Source organism: Oncorhynchus kisutch, linkage group LG6 (assembly GCF_002021735.2).
Source record: "Oncorhynchus kisutch isolate 150728-3 linkage group LG6, Okis_V2, whole genome shotgun sequence".
NCBI lineage: Eukaryota > Metazoa > Chordata > Actinopteri > Salmoniformes > Salmonidae > Oncorhynchus > Oncorhynchus kisutch.
The window spans coordinates 48327569-48347260 of record NC_034179.2 but is presented as its reverse complement, the minus strand read 5'-3'; the positions used below and the strand labels follow the sequence as shown (position 1 = coordinate 48347260).

The 19692-nt window shown below is 40.4% G+C and overlaps 1 protein-coding gene across 2 annotated transcripts; it reads right to left on the bottom strand.

The window, feature by feature from the left end:
- Window positions 1-1344: 1344 nt before the first annotated feature.
- LOC109892932 (transforming growth factor beta activator LRRC32-like) lies at window positions 1345-13675 on the bottom strand. Of its 2 annotated transcripts, none has more exons than XM_020485829.2 (3): window positions 13484-13675; window positions 11127-11223; window positions 1345-6738 (listed from the first exon to the last, which is right to left on the bottom strand). In XM_020485829.2, exons 2-3 carry the CDS (start codon window positions 11217-11219, stop codon window positions 4816-4818), a joined length of 2016 nt encoding a protein of 671 aa, XP_020341418.1. In that variant the 5' UTR covers window positions 11220-11223; window positions 13484-13675; the 3' UTR covers window positions 1345-4815. The 2 variants fall into 2 exon arrangements, with proteins under 2 accessions (XP_020341418.1, XP_020341417.1); XM_020485828.2 differs by lacking the exon at window positions 13484-13675 and adding an exon at window positions 12636-13400.
- Between the last annotated feature and the right edge of the window lie 6017 nt (window positions 13676-19692).

Below are 19692 nucleotides of genomic sequence, written 5' to 3'. Positions count from 1 at the left end.
ATATATATGTATATATATATATATATATATGTATGTTGAGGTTTCAATGTCATCCCTCACATTGTTTAGGTTAGATGGGGAAAACCACAAAATCCTGGTATTTGCAGAGCGGATAATGACATGACAGTTAGTATAGCAGCAAAGACATAACATGTTCTATTGTGTTTAAGAAATTAGTTGTCTGCTTTGCAGAATAACATTATCCACCTACCTCTGTTATTGAAACAGTACACTACTGTAAGGAAGGCCAAAGAGTTGGAACTATTTTGAGACATTACATCTGACTTCTGAGTAACATCTGAATCAAGGCGCTATTTATCTGTTATATACACACTCACCATTACTTATACATTTGGGGTGACTTGGCAGAAAGTGAAAGCTTTACTGTGGCTTAAATATTTTGATGACACGCCCTTACTAATATGTGAATCGTTTTGCTCATCGACTGTGGGGTCCCTCCTATCGCCATTCATGACACAGATGCACAGGCATTTCCCACCCAACATCAAATACTGCTCCCTCTGATAGGTTCATGGTACATGTACCAAATGCCTGCTCAGACTGTAAATTACCTAACTGCCTGTCCTGCTTATGGGGGATCTTTGAGTCACAGGTCACAGGGGCCTAGGGAAGGAAGCACTCAGTCTGTGATGGTGAGCCTCCCCAGGCCTCACACACACACCCACACAAACAAACAAACAAACAAACAAACAAATATGCTCACACACACTCATGTTTGCACACATGAACATACGAACACACACACACACACAAACACACATACGTTTCTATGTCACTAGTCTATAAAAGTGGCCCTTACTGCGCAATCAATAGGGGCCCTTTGGATTGGGGCCAGCGTGAGTAATGACATAGAACACTCACCCTGCTTACTACTTTAGTAGTAATGATCGCTCCAATAACTTATTTTGGTACTCCGGGATTTCCAGAGTTTGTGATCACCTAAACACACTACCAGACATAGAGCTGTCAAGCCCTTGTGCTCATGTTGAAAGAAAGGTCTAGTTTATTAAAGAAATCGTCAAACGGTTATCGGTGAGGTAATGGTACAGTACATGTAACCAAATAAATAAGAACCAAGTTTGGTTCTTTGTAACTTTCGCTGGCCCTCAGTTTGGAATTTACCTCAGCAATCTAACACAGGAGTTGGGTGAATTTATTTGAATTAAAAAGTGCAGGGCCTAAAGTGCAACATTCAACTCAGGCTTTGAAAGGATGCACAAAATAAGTGTGTGCTCCTTTAGGGTTTCAGGACAAAAGAGTATAATCTTACTAAGATGATCCCTGTGGGTGTCACATCCAATAACACAGGCTTTATTTCACAAATACCTCAGAAACAATGGTTTATTTTAACACACACACACACCCCTGGTTTCTGTGGGTAAGCATGGACACTTTTGACCATGACAGGATCCAAACACACTACTAGAAATGGAATCTTGCAGCACACCTTTTCACCATGCGGCATTAACCACAGTGAGAGGTTAATAAGAACACAACAAAAGAAGGAAGCAACCCAAAACAACACAACAAACCGATAGGGGTTGGTCCATTTGGAAATGAATCAGCCAATAAGACGTCAGTTTATATTTATGTGTCCTGAGGTCTTTCCCATGAGCCTGCATCCTGTTTTGAGGGGTCAGAGGGGACTTGTGTTGCTGTATGACTGCCAGATCAGCAGATCTCAGCCCCTTAGGTTATACAAATAGAGATGATAGGCCACTGTTCTCAGTGGAGAATATAGTACACTGTGCTAACTGTGCCCAGGGAAACAAATCAGAGAAACTTTTACTGGCAACGGTGTCAGTTCTATTATTAAGAGTCTTCCCATAACCATGACAGGGTTTTTAAAAATGTATTTATACAGGTTTTTTCTCATTGAGATAATATCTCTTTTCCAAGAGAGACTTGGTCCAATTGCATTAGAAGCCCCTGTCTCATCTGCTCAGGAAAATGAATCACCTGGTTCATGTTCATTTAGGGCATTCTATGGGAAATGATTTACAACATTAAATAGAAAATACAAATGAGTGTTTCTTATTGGACAAAATCCAGGTAGTCCCTCCTCTTTTTTCGGTTGTTTTGTGCCCAATGAAAATGATTCTGGTTAGTTGCATAGCTCTTAAAGCTCATATAAAAAACTAAGACAATATATTCTGTTACATAGATAATTTACTTAAGAAAATACAAACAATATAAATATATATATTTTACAGTAGTTCATAATATATTCATTGTAATATCCTTCAAATGCTGTACATGTAAAACACAGTGAACAGATAAACACAGAAGCAAGAGTGCAACTTCAATTTAACATTGCATAAAACTGTACGTAACACTGTCACGAAATTGACATAACACCATCAAAACCATTCTCCATTTATGCTAATATTCTTTCTTTATTAGCTGTAACATGCACAGCCGTAGCTTTGACTTGCCTGCATGGCATCCAAACGGCCAACCTAACATGTTGATACACGTGTGACTTATGATATTTTATTATCATTGTAGTGTCAATTTATGTAAAATGTTGGTCATTGACTGTAGTCAATGGTGGATGTCACTTCAAGCAGCAGGTGACTTATCTTGTCATCTCTATACATAAGTTTGACCTTTGTCGATTTCACTTGAAGTTTAGTCATAGGAGCGGGAAAAAAGCAGAACAAGAGGGTTACCCCAAATGCAGTGACTGTGACACAGCATGTCACAGTGAGAAACAGGATGGAACTGCTCTTCTTCTAGTGTTATCTCTGAAATAAATATCTATTAATATAGTTTAGGACATACTTTCCTCACCAGGGATTTCCCGTGGCTTGTTTTTCTTGTTTAAAATAGTCCCTAACATTACAAAATAAAGTAAGGAATCATATCCTACCTTCTATGACATTCAACTTAGAAATGCACTGTAATACAGACTTAATAGGAATGACAACTGTGTGAATTCAGTATGTATGTAACAATGTCCTATATAAAAGGCAGAAAGCTAAAACAAATGTAATTCAATGAACTCTCTACAGGTTGGTCAGTCCTTGTTGTCACTTTGTAACTGCATTGTTCTTGTCACAAGCTCTCTTCATCATTCTCACTGGCCTGCTGGGGCAAGTGTTGGGTAAGGACAATCCATGACTGGGGAATTTCTAGTGTTCATGATTGGTCTTGTGGGCTAGGCCTATGCAGATAATAAGGGCAAGATATCTTTACGAGAACAAATGCAACATGGATAGCTTCCACATGAATAGCAAAGCAATCTATCTTCAAAAACAACATTGATTGTCTCAAATCCTTGCAATTACATGATTTTGATTGATATGAAGTTGATCATGGAGATGGTGGTGGAAAAAGCTGAATGCTTTTCTGGCAGGGGTTCACTACAGCATTGATTAAGCTTTGCCAAATTCTCTGTGAAGAAAGTGTTGGGTTGGTGTTATCTTCTCTCACTCCGCTCTGTCATTCAACTGACATATTGTAGGGAGAAAACCTAAAGAACTAAGGGCCAGATTAGAATGCATTAAAAAGGCTTCTTCTCTCCAGTGAAACAAAACAGGTCCTTGTTTCTGTTAAAGCCTCACTGATCCACTGTATCACTTAACTTATCAAACCGCTCATTTGCCTTCACAGCCTCTCCATGTATGGTAGCAACCAGAGAGGATTTCGGGAGGGGAAATATATTTTATATCAAGGGAAAACCACATTGCTGGAACCCAGCGTGGTAAAATTGCGCGTAATTATTTAGTACAGGCTTTTTCGAGAGTGAGTTCATCAAAAGCAGGAAAAGTATCTGCAGTGGCCTACAAGCTGTTAAAACAAGCTACATTTCTGTTTTTACTGCAGGTGTTCCAACAGTACTGCTTCCTCTGGAGTTATTGCTTCGATCCTGTTTTTGGTCTCCACTTACCACCCCATACCTACTGTACATCTACCAGTGAAAAATACAAACATTCTGTTATGAAAATAATATTCACTGTAACTATCCTACAGAGGGTGAAACAATTCACTTCTATACAGTACTTCCTATTTATGTCCCACAAATAGGAACTGTAAATTCTATAAAACACTAAGTGTATACTATTGTAGTGTCACAGTCATCTAAAGAACTGCAGCCATAACCTTCAAACCCTGTGGTTTCATAATGATGTGCTGATGTTGAAATTAGTTGGCTCTCCACTCTGCCATTACATGGCACATGGCATGTTTGCATTATGTGCTCCCTACTTAGTGTAATTTAGTGGCGTCAAACACACATTCAAAAGCAGGTTAATATTTTTTTTAAATTACAAATACAATCAAATGAAAGTGCAAACTACAGCATTGATAAAGAGAGGCCTTGGTGTTTGGCCATAAATCTGGATCAGCAAATGTAATGCATATTTTCTGACCCTGTGCAGTCATAAAATATTTTGCCCAAGTGGAAATGGCTAAATGTCTATAAACTGTATGTGCACATGATGATGCTAATTATATGAAAAGTGAACACATTCATACTCTTGGGTTTTCACTGTCTGTTATTCCCTAGAAGAAGAGAACAACATCTTCAATTTATGATACTTCTATAAACCACAAATCTGACCCAAAATGAGTCACAGTACTTCCTGGATGATAAAATCTAATAAAGTCATATTGTTGTGGTCATGGTTTTTGTGTATTTTTTTTCCTTTTAACTTGAAGACTTGGCTGCCATGTTCCAGAGTTAAAATTAGGAAATAGTGCACACTTCACATTGAAAATTCTCTGCTTAGTAGTCCCTCTGAGGAGACACATTTCCAGCATCTCTTTCTCCCCAATCACAGGACACATTCTTCAGGCCCTGAAGCTACTGTTGAGGTTACGCCTTCTGAGGTGGCACACCTTGGAGAGCACCACCAGCACCACGATCAGCACCAAAGCCATCACCACAATGACGATGATGCTAGCGCTCTTACTGTCCAGCTTCTGACACTGTTCCTGCGTCACGCTCCTAATGTTCAACTCCACTAGCTCTGAATTCTCCATGTAATGGCAGGTTACTGTGGCGATGTCCAGGACGACCACATTGGAGCGTTGGAGCATGTTGAGGAAGCGGGGGTTGCTACAGCAACTGAGGGGGTTCGAGCCCATGTAAAGGGTTTTGAGCGTCCGCTCCAGGACCACGACTGTGTCGTACTCCAGGGTGACTAGGTTGTTGTTCTGCAGGTTCAGGGACTCTATGGAGGGCTCCTTGTTCCACAAGGGGAGAGTGCTCAGCTTGTTGGTGGACAGGTCCACAAATTTGAGACTGCTTAGCAGGGAAAGGTCTGTGTTCAGTTCTGTTATGTGGTTCTCTCTCAATGACAGGTGAGTTAGGAAGTTCTCCAGACCAGAGAAAGAATTCTGGTGAATATCCAAGCCTGGGTTTAGGGACAGGTCCAGCAACCTGAGCATGGTGCCATTGAAGGCATACGGTGGCAGAACTTCGATACTGTTTCCAGAGAGGTTCAAGAAGTGCAAGCTTGGTATGGATGCAAAGGAGACACAGCCTGATAGATCCTGGGAGTTGTGGTCTGTCTGTGGTGGTTTTCGCTGTGAGGGGCAGACTTTCAGGTAGTTCTGCTGGAGGTGAAGGCCTCTGATGCTGGGCAGTCTTTGGAACGGTCCAGAGTCCATGTTTCTGAGAACATTCCCTTGTAAGAAGAGTTCCTGCAGTAACCTTAGGGTGTTCTCCCCAAACGAGAGTTTCTGTAGGGCATTGTAACTCAGGTCCAGGGTCTTCAGAGAGTTCAGTGGGCTCTCCTGATCTACAGAAAAGGTCCTGATACAATTATTACTGATGTTGAGGTGCTCAAGGGACACCATGCTGCAGAAGAAAGACTGTGGTATGCTATTGATCTGGTTGTAGCTCATGTTGAGGTACATAAGCCTTGAGAGGTCCTGGTGTAGGCTGGTTCCACCTGACTGTGTGTGAGGCACAAACGTGTCTCTGAAGTGCTCCATCTCATCCGCTGTCCCCGTGGTGTTGATGCTCATCAGGCGGTTCCTGGACAAATCCAGGTACATGAGCTTGTTTTTTCTTGGGAGAACAGGGAAGTAGTGGATCTTGTTTTCCCTCAGGTCGAGGTAGAGGAGCTCATACTCTAGGTCTGAGTCTGTGGTTTGGAAGCACTCCATGCTGTTCCTACTGAGGTTCAGCACCTTCAGTTGGGAAAGGTTGAAGTCAGTGATACAAGTGATGGAGTTAATGGACAAATCAAGCTCGGACAGATGGATCAGCGAGTCAAATGCTCCATCATCGATCTCTAAGATGACATTGTTGTGAAGGTCAATGTTTCTCAAGGCCAAAGATCCACAAAAGGTATCCTTGCCCACTTTGGTGATACTATTGCCATTCAGAGAAAGGTTAATGAGTTCTGGGGCTTCACTGAGAAATAAGTCGGTCATCCCTGTGTACAGGCCATTGCCTGAGAGGTCAAGCCTCTTCACGGCCGCAAGAGGCCCAATGCTGGTTTTCAAAACAGCAAAAACATCCAAGTAATTACTGGAGAGGTCCAGCACTTGCAGATTGGTCATGTCTTTGAACAGACCCGGCTGGATGAACTGGATCTTGTTGGAGTGGAGGTTCAGATGATGAACGGTGCTGTAGATTGATAGAACCTCTTGGGTAAGGTTTTGTAGAAGGTTCCGAGATAGATCCAGCTTTTGGATGCCATAAGGAAGCTTGGCCGGAACAGTCCTCAGGTTCAGATCGTTGCAGTACACATCATCCTGTACCTGTGGACAAAACAAGGAGAGATAACTACATGAGCTTTGAACTTCACGGCACCACTGCACACTCCCAAATGACCGCAAGTCACCTTGACACTTTTCACTCTCACAAACCAAATGGTTTGTGCACATGTAGAGAGTTGTTTTATGGGCCATTGTATCTGTGTTTTTCAAGTCAAGGGAGACTGTTAGGCATGTTGTGGGGTTTTCACCTCATAAAACAAGCTCTTGTTACACCCCCTCTTCCACCCAGGGATTTTCAGAACGCCTGGTGGACAAAGAGTCTCTTTCCATTATTATTTCAAACATTCAACTATTAACTTATCAGTGTGGCTGGTAATTTAAACCATATGGCATAAGCCCTCTCTCTAAATACAGCCCATAAAACACACATACACGCACACACACACACACACACACTCAACTCACATAAAACAAAGTGGATTTAGGTTCATGGCATACATTTGAAGTCAGTAGCAGGCCTTCCTTCATTTTTTTGCTAAATGTCAAGCTTTTTGAATGCTTTCTTCTGACTTTTATGAACAAATGTTACCTTATACATTTCTGATTAATAACTTAACTCATATGCAATTGAAATAGCCTGCAAATCATAACAATATATGATTATATTGTTTATATACAATAAACCTATCATGGGTCATATATCATTATAATATCTAAAGATGTTATAACAGAAAGAGAAAGAAAGTGCGGTACAGCACATCCGTAAAACCCCAACTTGATGTTTCCATCTACTTATTATTCTATTTTAATCTCTTTGGTGCAATTTTCACAAGTATGTGGTACATTTTCACAACTCTTAGTACAAAACTCCAAACAGATAATCAAAAAGACAGTTGTTTCAAAACTTAATTGACTAAGTATAACACACAAAATCATACAGTCACTTATTCACCAATCTTAATCAGTGTTTCATCTAGAAATACTGTACATGTTTCACATTGCAATACATGGTCATATACATTTGAAGTCGGAAGTTTACATACACGTAGGTTGGAGTCTTTAAAACTTGTTTTTCAACCACTCCACAAATTTCTTGTTAACAAACTACAGTTTTGGCAAGTCGGTTAGGACATCTACTGTGCATGACACAAGTAATTTTTCCAACAATTGTTTACAGACAGATTATTTCACTTATAATTCACTGTATCACAATTTCAGTGGGTCAGAAGTTTACATTCACTCAATTAGTATTTGGTAGCATTTCCTTTAAATTCTTTAACTTAGGTAAAATGTTCCTGGTAGCCTTCCACAAGCTTCCCACAATAAGTTGGGTGAATTTTGGCCCATTCCTCCTGACAGAGTTGGTGTAACTTAGTCAGGTTTGTAGGCCGCCTCCTTGCTCGCACACGCTTTTCCAGTTCTGCCCACACATTTTTTATAGGATTGAGGTCAGGGCTTGTGATGGCCACTGCAATGCCTTGACTTTGTTGTCCTTAAGCCATTTTGCCACAACTTTGGAAGTATGCTTGGGGTCATTGTCCATTTGTGACCAAGCTTTAACTTCCTGACTGATGTCTTGAGATGTTGCTTCAATATATCCACATAATTTTCCTGCCTCATGATGCCATCTATTTTGTGAAGTGTACGAGTCCCTCCTGCAGCAAAGCACCCCCACAACATGATGTTGCCTCCCCCGTGCTTCACAGTTGGGATGGTATTCTTCGGCTTGCAAGTCTCCCCCTTTTTCCTCCAAACATAACGATGGTCATTATGGTCAACCAGTTCTATTTTTGTTTCATCAGACCAGAGGACATTTCTCCAAAAAGTACAATCTTTGTCCCCATGTGCAGTTGCAAACCGCATTCTGGCTTTTTAATAGCGGTTTTGGAGCAGTGGCTTCTTCCTTGCTGAGCGGCATTTCAGGTTATGTCGACATAGGACTCGTTTTACTGTGGATATAGATACTGTACCTGTCTCCTCCAGCATTTCCACAAGGTCCTTTGCTGTTGTTCTGGGATTGATTTGCACTTTTTGCACCAAAGTACATTCATCTCTAGGAGACAGAAAACGTCTCCTTCCTCAGCGGTATGACGGCTGCGTGGTCCTATGGTGTTTATACTTGCGTACTATTGTTTGTACAGATGAACGTGGTACCTTCAGGCATTTGGAAATTGCTCCCAAGGATGAACCAGACTTGTGGAGGTCTACAATTATCTTCTGGGGTCTTGGCTGATTTCTTTTCATTTTCCCATGATGTCAAGTAAAGAGGCAATGAGTTTGAATGTATGCCTTGAAATACATCCACAGGTGAACCGCCAATTGACTCAAATTATGCCAACTACCCTATCAGAAGCTTCTAAAGCCATTACATAATTTTCTGGAATTTTCCAAGCTGTTTAAAGGCACAGTCAACTTAGTGTTTGTAAACTTCTGCAATTGTGACACAGTGAATTATAAGTGAAATAATCTGACTGTACACAATTGTTGTAAAAATTACTTGTCTCGTGCACAAAGTAGTTGTCCTAACCGACTTGTCAAAACTATAGTTTGTTAACAATACATTTGTGGAGTGGTTGAGAAACAAGTTTTAATGACTCCAACCTCAGTTTACGTAAACGTCCGACTTCAACTGTATGTGTGGTAAAGTAGTCAAAAGTAAAGTATTTGTTCCCATATTCATAGCACACAATGACTACATCAAGCTTGTGACTCTACACATTTGTTGGACGTGTTTCCTCTTTGATTTGGTTGCATTTCAGATTATATTGTACCCAATAGAAATGTATGGTAAATAATGACCTGTCATTTTGGAGGCACTTTTATTGAAAATAAGAATAGAATATGTGTCACGCCCTGGCCTTAGTATTTTGTGTTTTCTTTATTATTTTGGTAAACATTGGTTGTACTGTGAAAGATGTCTACAAACAAAATGTATGCACAATGAAAGCTTTTGTGTTAAAAGTGTCACCAGTTTGTAGTTTTGTTCTAAGAGTTTAGAAAATGCATCACATACTTGTGAAAATAGTACCAAAGCTATGAAATAAAACTTAGAGAATGCATAAACAATGAACACTGCCTCTAAAAATGAAAACATCTCCTTCTAGTCCATTCCATTCAAACTGGCACGCTATGATATCAGTTCTTGCAGTCTAAAGAGCCAATTTCCTGCTCAGCTCCAATTCATCCTGCCTGTTTATACAGTTTAGTCGTTAGTAGTCAGGAATGCAATACATTCCCAGAACTACAGCAATATGAATTTCGTATCAGATATTGTTTTCTTGTGTCTTCGCAGAGGGTGGAAAAATTAGAGAAGGAAAACACCAAAGAACTTTAATGTTCTATGGACTCAGGGCAGAAAGCTACTGTATGCCAGAGCCTCCTTTTAGTTAAAGACTATCAAATAAAATTGTGTAACATCAGGTCCAGATTGATAGTTCCTGAGAGAGGGAAAATTCCCTTATGGAAAGCAGCCCTGGGGCTTTCAGCTCCTTAATATAAGGAGCTGTGGACGTAGAGCCGCTTCATCCAAATACGGAGCTAGACCGAGATGACACATTTGTCACGGCAACCATTTAGACAGAGGAAGTTAGTCAGCCAGTCTACCCAAGGAAGACGCCAAGAGGAGTCCGACTTTATGTCCAGCTATGTCTAAAAACGTACATTAATGTAGGTGCTTGGAGGATGAGAGTTGAACACACTGTCTGAAAGTGATTTGAGATATCACAAGCACAGTGCAGAGCTGTGAGTTAATGGAACATGTGTCTCCTCTATGGCTATAGTTTACTTTCATCTCGCACTCTCACACACACATGCCTATTCTTCTCCATCTCAAAATGAAACAGTGTAGGTGCGACTACATTTGGGTTATGTGGTCAAACTGTGTGTTCTGTTATGTGCTGTTCAGAGCATGAGGAAACAGCATGGCTAGAATAACAACAAGGATCGGTTTCATATCACAAGACTTCAATAGAAACGTTCTCTGCCACCGGAGAATTCAAAAGTAACCAATATATTTTGGATATACAGTACATGAGAGATTTGTGAGAAAACTGCCAAACCTCTCAGATAATAACATCAAGGTACACACAAGCAGTATTGTAGTACTCAGATTTATCAATAAAACATAGGATACTATCAAAACCGATAACAGAAACATCAGTTATCAGCAACTATCAACACTATTCCTCCCCTCTATGTAACTATAATCAGGGGTCCCACATTAAAATAAGTACCCCAATACCTATTTATTGTATTGCACACACTAACACTTTGTGAAAAGTGCATTACAAATGAAATGTATTCATATTTTACACGGCAGTTACATAGTTTACATATTACGTAGTTTCAGCTGACATACTTATTTGTGGTTGACAGCTATGAAAACATTCAAAAAGTCTGCTACTGCGGCAACTCAGTTCAGGGTCACTTACCACTTGGCATTGGGAGAGCTGGCGTGAGGGATGTAACAAGGATTCTGCCACATCACTGACGATAGCCAGGACCAGCCAGAGGTAGGCTGCCATGGTGCTGTGACACACAGAGAGAGGGGAGGAGAGAAGAGACAGAGCAGACATGAGTGCAGGAAACACAATGATGGGGTTATGACATGAAATGAGACCATCCACAGGAGGAATTCCTAACAGGGAAGTTGTTTCTCTGGACACGGTTGCCTTTGTTTGACTTGTCATTGTTCATTTATTCCACTTGTGACGTCAAATCGCTGGTACTTAAAATGCATGACTGATCTTAACTGAGAACGTCTTGGTTCATTTTGGGAAGCCCGCACATACAAGGCTTTGCTTTGAATACTTTGCAGGAATATTAAATCCTGTGAGAGTTAAATTGTGATGATTTCTTAAATCATGAAAATGATTACGCTTGTTACCTCAATGTCTCTGGTGTCTGCTGACCACCAATTACATTTGCAAACTTTTTTTCTATTTATTAAGGATCCCCATTAGCTGCTGCCAAGGCAGCTACTCTTCCTGGGGTCCTGGGGTCCACCAACATTAAAGCAGTTAAACCTAATCAGTCACAATATGACCCTACATGAAAATTTGGAATACTTTACAATATTTCAAGGAATGAGAGTAAGAGAGAGATTGGTTTGCTAAATAAGAGTAAGTGTAGTGGATACGTAAAACATTTTAGCATGCCACTATATATAGTTCTTATTCCTCTCAGGCTTGTTTTTTAGTCTTAAGTGACGCAAAAGGAATCTCCCACTGATCACTCAAGCCGAGATCTAAAAGGTTATTAATTATTATTGGAACAAAGGTAGTCTTTAACCAACAACAATGACTTGTTTTGGTTCTTACAGCTGAAGTGCTGACCTTTTTAAAATCGTAGATATTTACTGCCTCACCAGAAATAGTATAATGTGACTGCTAAAACGAATTCCAGAGATGAAAGTATGATTCTCCCTCCGTGCCCTATGTGTCTTTTGTAGAAAGCCTCAAAGGTCTCAGACTGTTTTTAGGTAGAATGAAAAAGTTGCAGAAATTAATAGAATTGTCGGGTCATACATCTACCGCATAAAGCAAGACTGTCATTGCATGACTTTTCTTTGACATGAGCACGATGCTATCCACATCACTCAGGTAACAGGGAAATACCCTTTGAATCCTCATTGAACAACGCTCGCCTCAGAGACTTCACAATAGCCCATTAGAACATAACTTACACATTCTCTCTCATATATTCACCTGTACACCAATCCACACATTTTCTAATTCTCTCCCTTACTCTTTTACATAGGACATGTCTTTACCTACTCCACAACCGCCACTGCTAAGTATCTCAGTCTCCTGTCCTCTGCCCTCTGTTGCACAGCTGAGGACCCTTCTACCCTTCTCCAAGGCATTCCTACCATTCACCCTAACCAGCAAGTAATAGAAACCACACACGCCAGCATATTATCGTTGTCCATAGGTGTTTACCTCTCTTCGAAATGGTTACTTTCCCCTGCAGTCTTCTGCTCATGCTGCTGCTCCTGTGGGTAATCTTACATCCTCACTGACACACACTCCCACACAAACACTCACACACACAGCCGGCTCTACCCTGCGCCTTTTCAGTGCTGGTCCAGGGCTAACACATCCTGTGAGAATATCCGGCATCATTGTTGCTTTCCCCCTTCCCTTTTTTAGGGAAATACCTTATATGGGATTGGGAAGTCCATTCTCGCCGTAATTCCTCCAATATCATACTAATTTTTCTCTCTATTTCTTCCTTTCTTTCTCTCTCTCTCTCACACACCTTCTCGCTATCTCCATTAAGTCACTTCTCTCTTCCTTTCTCTCTCATGCTATCTTTCTCTTCTCTCTTTCTTCTCCCTCTCTTCATCTATTGTTAATCAATCAGAACAACTGGGTCCTACTTCTTTGTGGCTTGTCATTCCCACATGTTGGCAGTTGCTCATTTTGGAATAGCTGTACACATAGTGAGGTTATAAATTCCTTGTACCTTTCTGTAAACAATTAGGCATGCAAACACATAAACTTCTGAAAGCGCTCGGTTGAGAGGTTATTTATTATGTGGTCTCTGTGGCCAGCCAAGTTATCATACGCTAACCAGATTGTTATTCTAGTCTTCGGAGAATGATAAACAAACATATTTACAAGACGTACAATTAGGTTACATGTCATGGACATATGGATAACTTTCAAATACTGTTTAAGCCTCAACTGAAGATGTAAAAGACAGGCACATACAAACGCATACGTGCGCCAGTGCGCACACACACACATATACACACACACACACACACACACATACACTGGCTCACCATTTCCATCCAAGGAGACAATGTCTTCTGAGATGTTGTACCGTTCCAGAATTGAATGGCAGAAATATGTTCCTCTCTCCCCTAGTTCATCCGGAGGTATGCATGAGTCATTGAAGTGAGTGTCTGTCAGTGGCAGTGCGTTTGGCAGCATCCTCAGTCCAGTTATATTGAGCCCAATGGGGAATCCCATGACATGGTGTGCCTACCTACCCTAAGGGATAAAACTAGATTATCAAGTTTTCACTCTTAGAGGGTTCAAAAAGGGTTCCTCGGCTGTCCCCATAGGTGAACCCTTTTTGGTTCCAGGTAAAAAAATCATTTTTGGTTCCAGGTAGAACCCTTTTGGGTTCCATGTAGAACCCTCTGTGGAAAGAGATCTACATGGAACCAAAAAGGGTTCTTCAAAGGGTTCTCCTTTGGGGACAGCCAAAGAACCCTTTTAGGTTCTATATAGCAACTTTTTATCTGAGTGTAGGATAGACACACTTTCGGTTTTGGTTTCATTTATCCAACCTTGTAAGCAAAATGACGTATTTCAGACATCCATGGGACAGTGCTCACCAAGTGAGCAAAATTACGTCTTTTAGATGTGTATGGACATCGGCGTTGGACAGTGCTCACTGGGAAATGTATTCAGTGCATTATCAATAATAATGGTCTATCCATTTTTACCCAGTGTTGACAGGTTATGATGTTTCTTCACTATCTGTCATTTACTTAACTCTGGCTCTGAATTAACTCCACTAAAAGTTGAAAGGGTGAACATCTCTAGACACACCTGTTTGTGTGGAAAACAGAACATTTCAGGTTTTTGTTTTTTAAGTATCAAGGTATATGTGTCCCCCTAGTGCCAAAGAAAATGTATTGCACATGTGTGACCTCCGCTCCACATAAATACTATAGAATGTTGAAAACCATTCTTCACTTTGAAAATTACTCCTGTGTAATCTGAAAAGGTTAAGGCTTCTCAGTGGTCATTTAAATTTGATTTGTGACGTTTTTAACTTATTAAATCCCTCATGAATTTACTACAACTCTGACCCTGTCATATGAGGTCGGCCTACACAACAATGTTAGTTTCAAAATATGTTCAAAATATGTTTCAAAATCGTGCTGATGTCATAGGCTATCAGTTATTGCATCCATAGCTCCATACATTTCTAAAGTACCTGTTAGCTTTAAAAAAAAAGTTAAAGTGGTGGAGCAGAAAAATGAATGACAGATTATGGCTTTAATAAACAGCCAAACAACAGGCTAGGAAAGAAATAGGTAAATAAACACAGCCAGTCAGCCACATAGATTCAACCACACTACACAATACCCTCCATCATTTGCTCTCCCTCTACAGTTAGGAGCTCCCCTACATTATACCCTATCTCAGTGGGCCCACCTGGTGGCGAGGTCTCTCCTCTTTTCCTTTTCCTCCTACATTACAATGTATGGTGAAGTTGTCCCTAGATGCTGATCTTGGGTCAGTTTTGCACTTTCCCCACGAATGGTTAAGGTTAAATCTGTACCTATAGGGGAAACTTCACCCCGGAGCTTATGTTACAGAGCTTCATTACAGTATTGCATTGAACCATTTTGTGATGAATGTATCAGATTTTTTTAATTTTTATACATTGTTAATATGCAGCGATTACCTGGTGTGAAATGTAGTAGTCTGTGATTCAGACTCCTCATAGAATATTTTGTTTAATTATTATACATTCTTTATACTGAAAATGCTGAATGCTTTGTTTTCATTGGGTGGGTGGAAATTTCACTTTAGGACCAATGGAATGGTCTAAAATGTGTAAACTCCTCACACCCAGGGCACAGGGCGATGCAAAACAAACACCCAATGAACATGCCCAAACTCAAGTGCATTAGATATTTGTCTGCAGATGTCAGTGTAGCTCTCTTACATAAGCCTAATAAATGCCTTTTTATATTGCACTTACAGTAGGATTATTGAACAAGGCATGTGTGTGCCATGATTGACAGTCATGACCTATTACTCATGAAACCACTGTTGGGAGACAAGGTGATATTATATCATCATGGTTATTGTACAATAATGTGCTTTTAGTTTAAAATAACACTTAACTATATTTTTAAACTATTTAAAAACTCTTTCCAACACAAACTGCCTCATCTGCCTTTCCATCATCTGAAGCTGAATAGAGACAATCAATATCCATCAAATCAATTAGTTTTTTTTTATAGCTTTCCATGCGCTTGAGATCATTTTTGTAATGTGAAGTGCTCTACAAGTTAAATATATAATAATTCATCTTATTTTGAACAGGGGCACCAGGATCAGAGAAGAGGCACACACACACACAAAAACACCTCTGCAGAGCCTTACTAAGTTCTTAGAAGAATAGAATATCATAGAATACTTTATTGTACCTTAGGAAAATTAGCCTTGCAACAAAAAACAGGCATACTGTACCTCTGATGGTCCCTGCTTTGTGTATGAAATCCACTGGGTCTGGGTGATATGGGAAAGGGAGATACCTAGTCAATTGTACAACTGAATGCATTCAACTGATATGTGTGTTCCTCATTTAAGCCAACCCCTCTGAATCAGAGGCGTTCAGGGAGAAATGGTTGTTGGGGGTTATTAACTGCCTTGCTCACGGACAGAACAACATATTTTTGACTGCTTGGGGATTTGATTCAGCAACCTTTCAGTTACTGGCTCAACACTCCTACCTGCCAGGATATGAGGGTGGGGGAAAGGAAATCAAATTCTACGGTACTGGCAAAGCAACTAAATTATCTTCTTTGTGTTTGGGGGGGGACTAAGCTAACATACCATGGAACATTTAGCTATTTGATTTTGAATTTTAGATCCCTTTAGGTATAAATACAATTATATTTTACAAATATTTGCTAAAATATTTAATCCGGCCTTTACTATTGAATAACACATCCATAAATGGCAACCAAAAAAAGACAGTAAAAAAATGTAGGTGTCCTATGTCTAGGAGATATGAGATAAGAAAGCTCAAGAAATATATATATATACAGTACCAGTCAAAGGTTTGGACACATCTACTCATTCAAGGGTTGTTCTTATTTTTTATATCTTCTACATTGTAGAATAATAGTGAAGACATCAAAACTATTAAATAACACATATGGAATCATGTAGTAACCAAAAAAGTGTTAAACAAATCCAAATATATTTTATATTTGAGATTATTCAAAGTAGCCACCCTTTGACTGGATGACAGCTTTGCACAGTCTTGGCATTCTCTCAACCGGCTTCATATGAGGTAGTCACCTGGAATGCATTTCAATTAACAGGTGTGCCTTGTTAAAAGTTCATTTGTGGAATTTCTTTCCTTCTTAATGCGTTTGAGCCAATCAGTTGTGTTGTGACAAGGTAGGGGTGGTATACAGAAGGGGTGGTATACAGACCAAGTCCATATTATGTCAAGAACAGCTCAAATAAGCAAAGAGAAATGACAGTCCATCATTACTTTAAGACATGAAGGTCAGTCAATCCGAAAAATGTCAATAACTTTTAAAGTTTCTTCCAGTACAGTCGTAAAATCCATCAAGCGCTATGATGAAACTGGCTCTCATGAGAACCGCTACAGCAACGGAAGACCCCGAGTTGTTACATCAGCATTGCCAACTTCAGACGAATCCCGTGGGGCTTTTGGGGGTCGTAGACCAAAACGGAGAATAGCATCGTGAGAGTCATCTTTCCATGAGTGGTCATATTAGTTTGTAGGCCATTCAGATCGTTCGGACGCTATAGACGTTTTCGTGAATAGACGGATTTTCGGGATGTCTCATGGTCTGACAAACACCACTGTAACTCAGCCACCTCCACCGCAGACGTGTAAAGCTGACGTACTGTACAGTAGGTGGATGCTTAAATTGACAGATTTTGATGGGGATTTTTTATTATGTTACTTAGATGGACGCACAGGTCAATTGCATTTTCTTCCTCAATGTAGTTCAATGCAGTTTGTTTTTAATTGCTTTTCACTGTATCTCTGCCCTAGATTTATTTACCCAGACAGACATTTCCAAAGCTTATAAGAAAGCCGAAGGCAATATAGTGGCAAGGAAATTCTCCCCTCAGGAATGCAGTGGCATTTTTCAAAGCTATTGAACATGTCCGCATGCCTCAGTTCTGAAATCTGGGGTGGTGTGAATCAAGAGACTCAGAGTAGGAGTGCTGATCTAGTATCAGCTGTCCATGCAATCTTATTCCTTGTGATCTAAATGGCAAAACTGATGTTAGATTAGCACTCCTACTCTGAAACGCTACATGTTGTCCCTGACCTGATTGTATTGTCTTGCAGGAGGTCAGCTGAACAGCTCGGACGTGTGGAGGGACATGCCCCTGGTGGACCACGGTCCACGTCGCCTCCTTGGCCAAGGCCAGGTGAAGAAACAAGATGGCTGCTCTGCTTGGAAAGGTAAGCCTTCCTTTGTTCCAGTTGCCTACCATTGAGGATACAAAGCCCCATAATCATTGACATCCACGTGTGATTGAGTCCAAGTCAGAGTTGCGAGCGTTTAGGATTTCTCCCATAATGCTGACCTGTTCCCATATCTGGTTGTACTATTGTCTATACGGCAATTATGGTACCAGGCTACCATAATGCATATCAGGCTAAATCTTTGTAGCAGGCTAGTTTGCAATTTGATCATGTTAGACTGTGTAGAATAAGAATTGTACTAAGTTTGGCTGTGTGCCTATGTTTGTGGTTGTAGCTGTATGCAGTGAGAGGCTTCAACGGGATTGAGCGCCTCCCTAGTGTGTAGTGCTACAGCATCTACAACAACCAATGGCGGACTGTTGTCACTCTACTGCTAGCTGTGAGCTCAGCAGCTCTGGTGGGCTGCTCTGGCAAGCTCTACGTCATTGGTGGGACTGTAAGCAATGACTGCAATACCAACAAGGTGAGCTAGGATCTGTAGTGTAGGGTGAAGTTGCCCCCGTTGGGTCAGAGTCCCTACACTTGGGTCAGTTTAGCATTTTCCCCACAAATGGTTCAGTTTAGGATTAGGGAAGGGGAAGCTGATCTTAGATCTGTAACTAGGGGAAACTTCCCCCAAAACATAGTTCAAAGGCAAGGGGTTAGAAGTACAGTAGAGGTCAGACGACCCTTTTCAGAATTGAGTTGAGAAACCCGTGCTGGCCAGGTTACGCTTCCACCATAGTTGCTGGAACTGTGTGAAAAGATCTGCGCCAGCACAGTACGGTTTGGGTGGTATGGTAATGTGAAAAGGGTATTAGAGTCGGGGTAAACTATTACATTAAAACTATTTGATTTCCCTCACACATATCATGAAACCCCAGTTCAAGCTTAAGAACTTGTGAATATCGACAAGCATACCCCAACTCTAAATACGGATTCAAAAACTGAAGTTTTCAATGCAACAGAATAGCAAGATAGTTGACATAACATAATCTACCAGCACGTGTTGTTATTCTAATCTTCACCACACTGAGACAAAGGCTTATAAACTCAAACAATAGCTGAATTATGGAATAGCAAGTACTCCCTGTGTCGATCTATCAAATGTCAACCGAGGTTCTTCAATTGTGACATAGAAGAAACTGAGAGCCTTGTTTTGCTTTTGTGGATTTTTGGGAAAGTTTTGTGGAATTTCATGCAATGTTACCTTTTACAAAGAACGCCTTCAGAATCATGTTACCTACTCTCATGTTACATGTTGTCGACTTACACATTATCCATTTGAAGAAGTTATCCAAACTGTAATCCTCCTTGGATTGTATAGGCTACAACCAAAAATATGCTATTCTTTTGTGCCTTAGAGCTTGCCTTAACACGATTCTTATAATGGATTCTGGAAACAAGGAGCATTCCAAACTGTAAACACTGTCATACTCTCTCATTAAGAACCCCATCATTCAGTATTTGCCTACAAAACTGACACTGTTTGTGTCAAGTGGATCAGCTGTTGTCCTGCTGATGTGTACGCCACTCCTCTCACAATACTGTAGTATTAGTCAAATGTAGAGTTGATCTTTTTCTTACAAGACCTTGATTGTACTGTCCATAGAGGTTCAGTGCTTTTGGGTCGATTTCCCAGACACAGAATAGTCCTAGACCAAAAAGCCCGTTCAATGGAAACTCTTCATTGACATTCATTTTAGTACAAGACTAGGCTTAATCAGTGACCAGGAAACCTCCCCCAAAAGTAATGTATTATAAGAAAACCCTATAGGC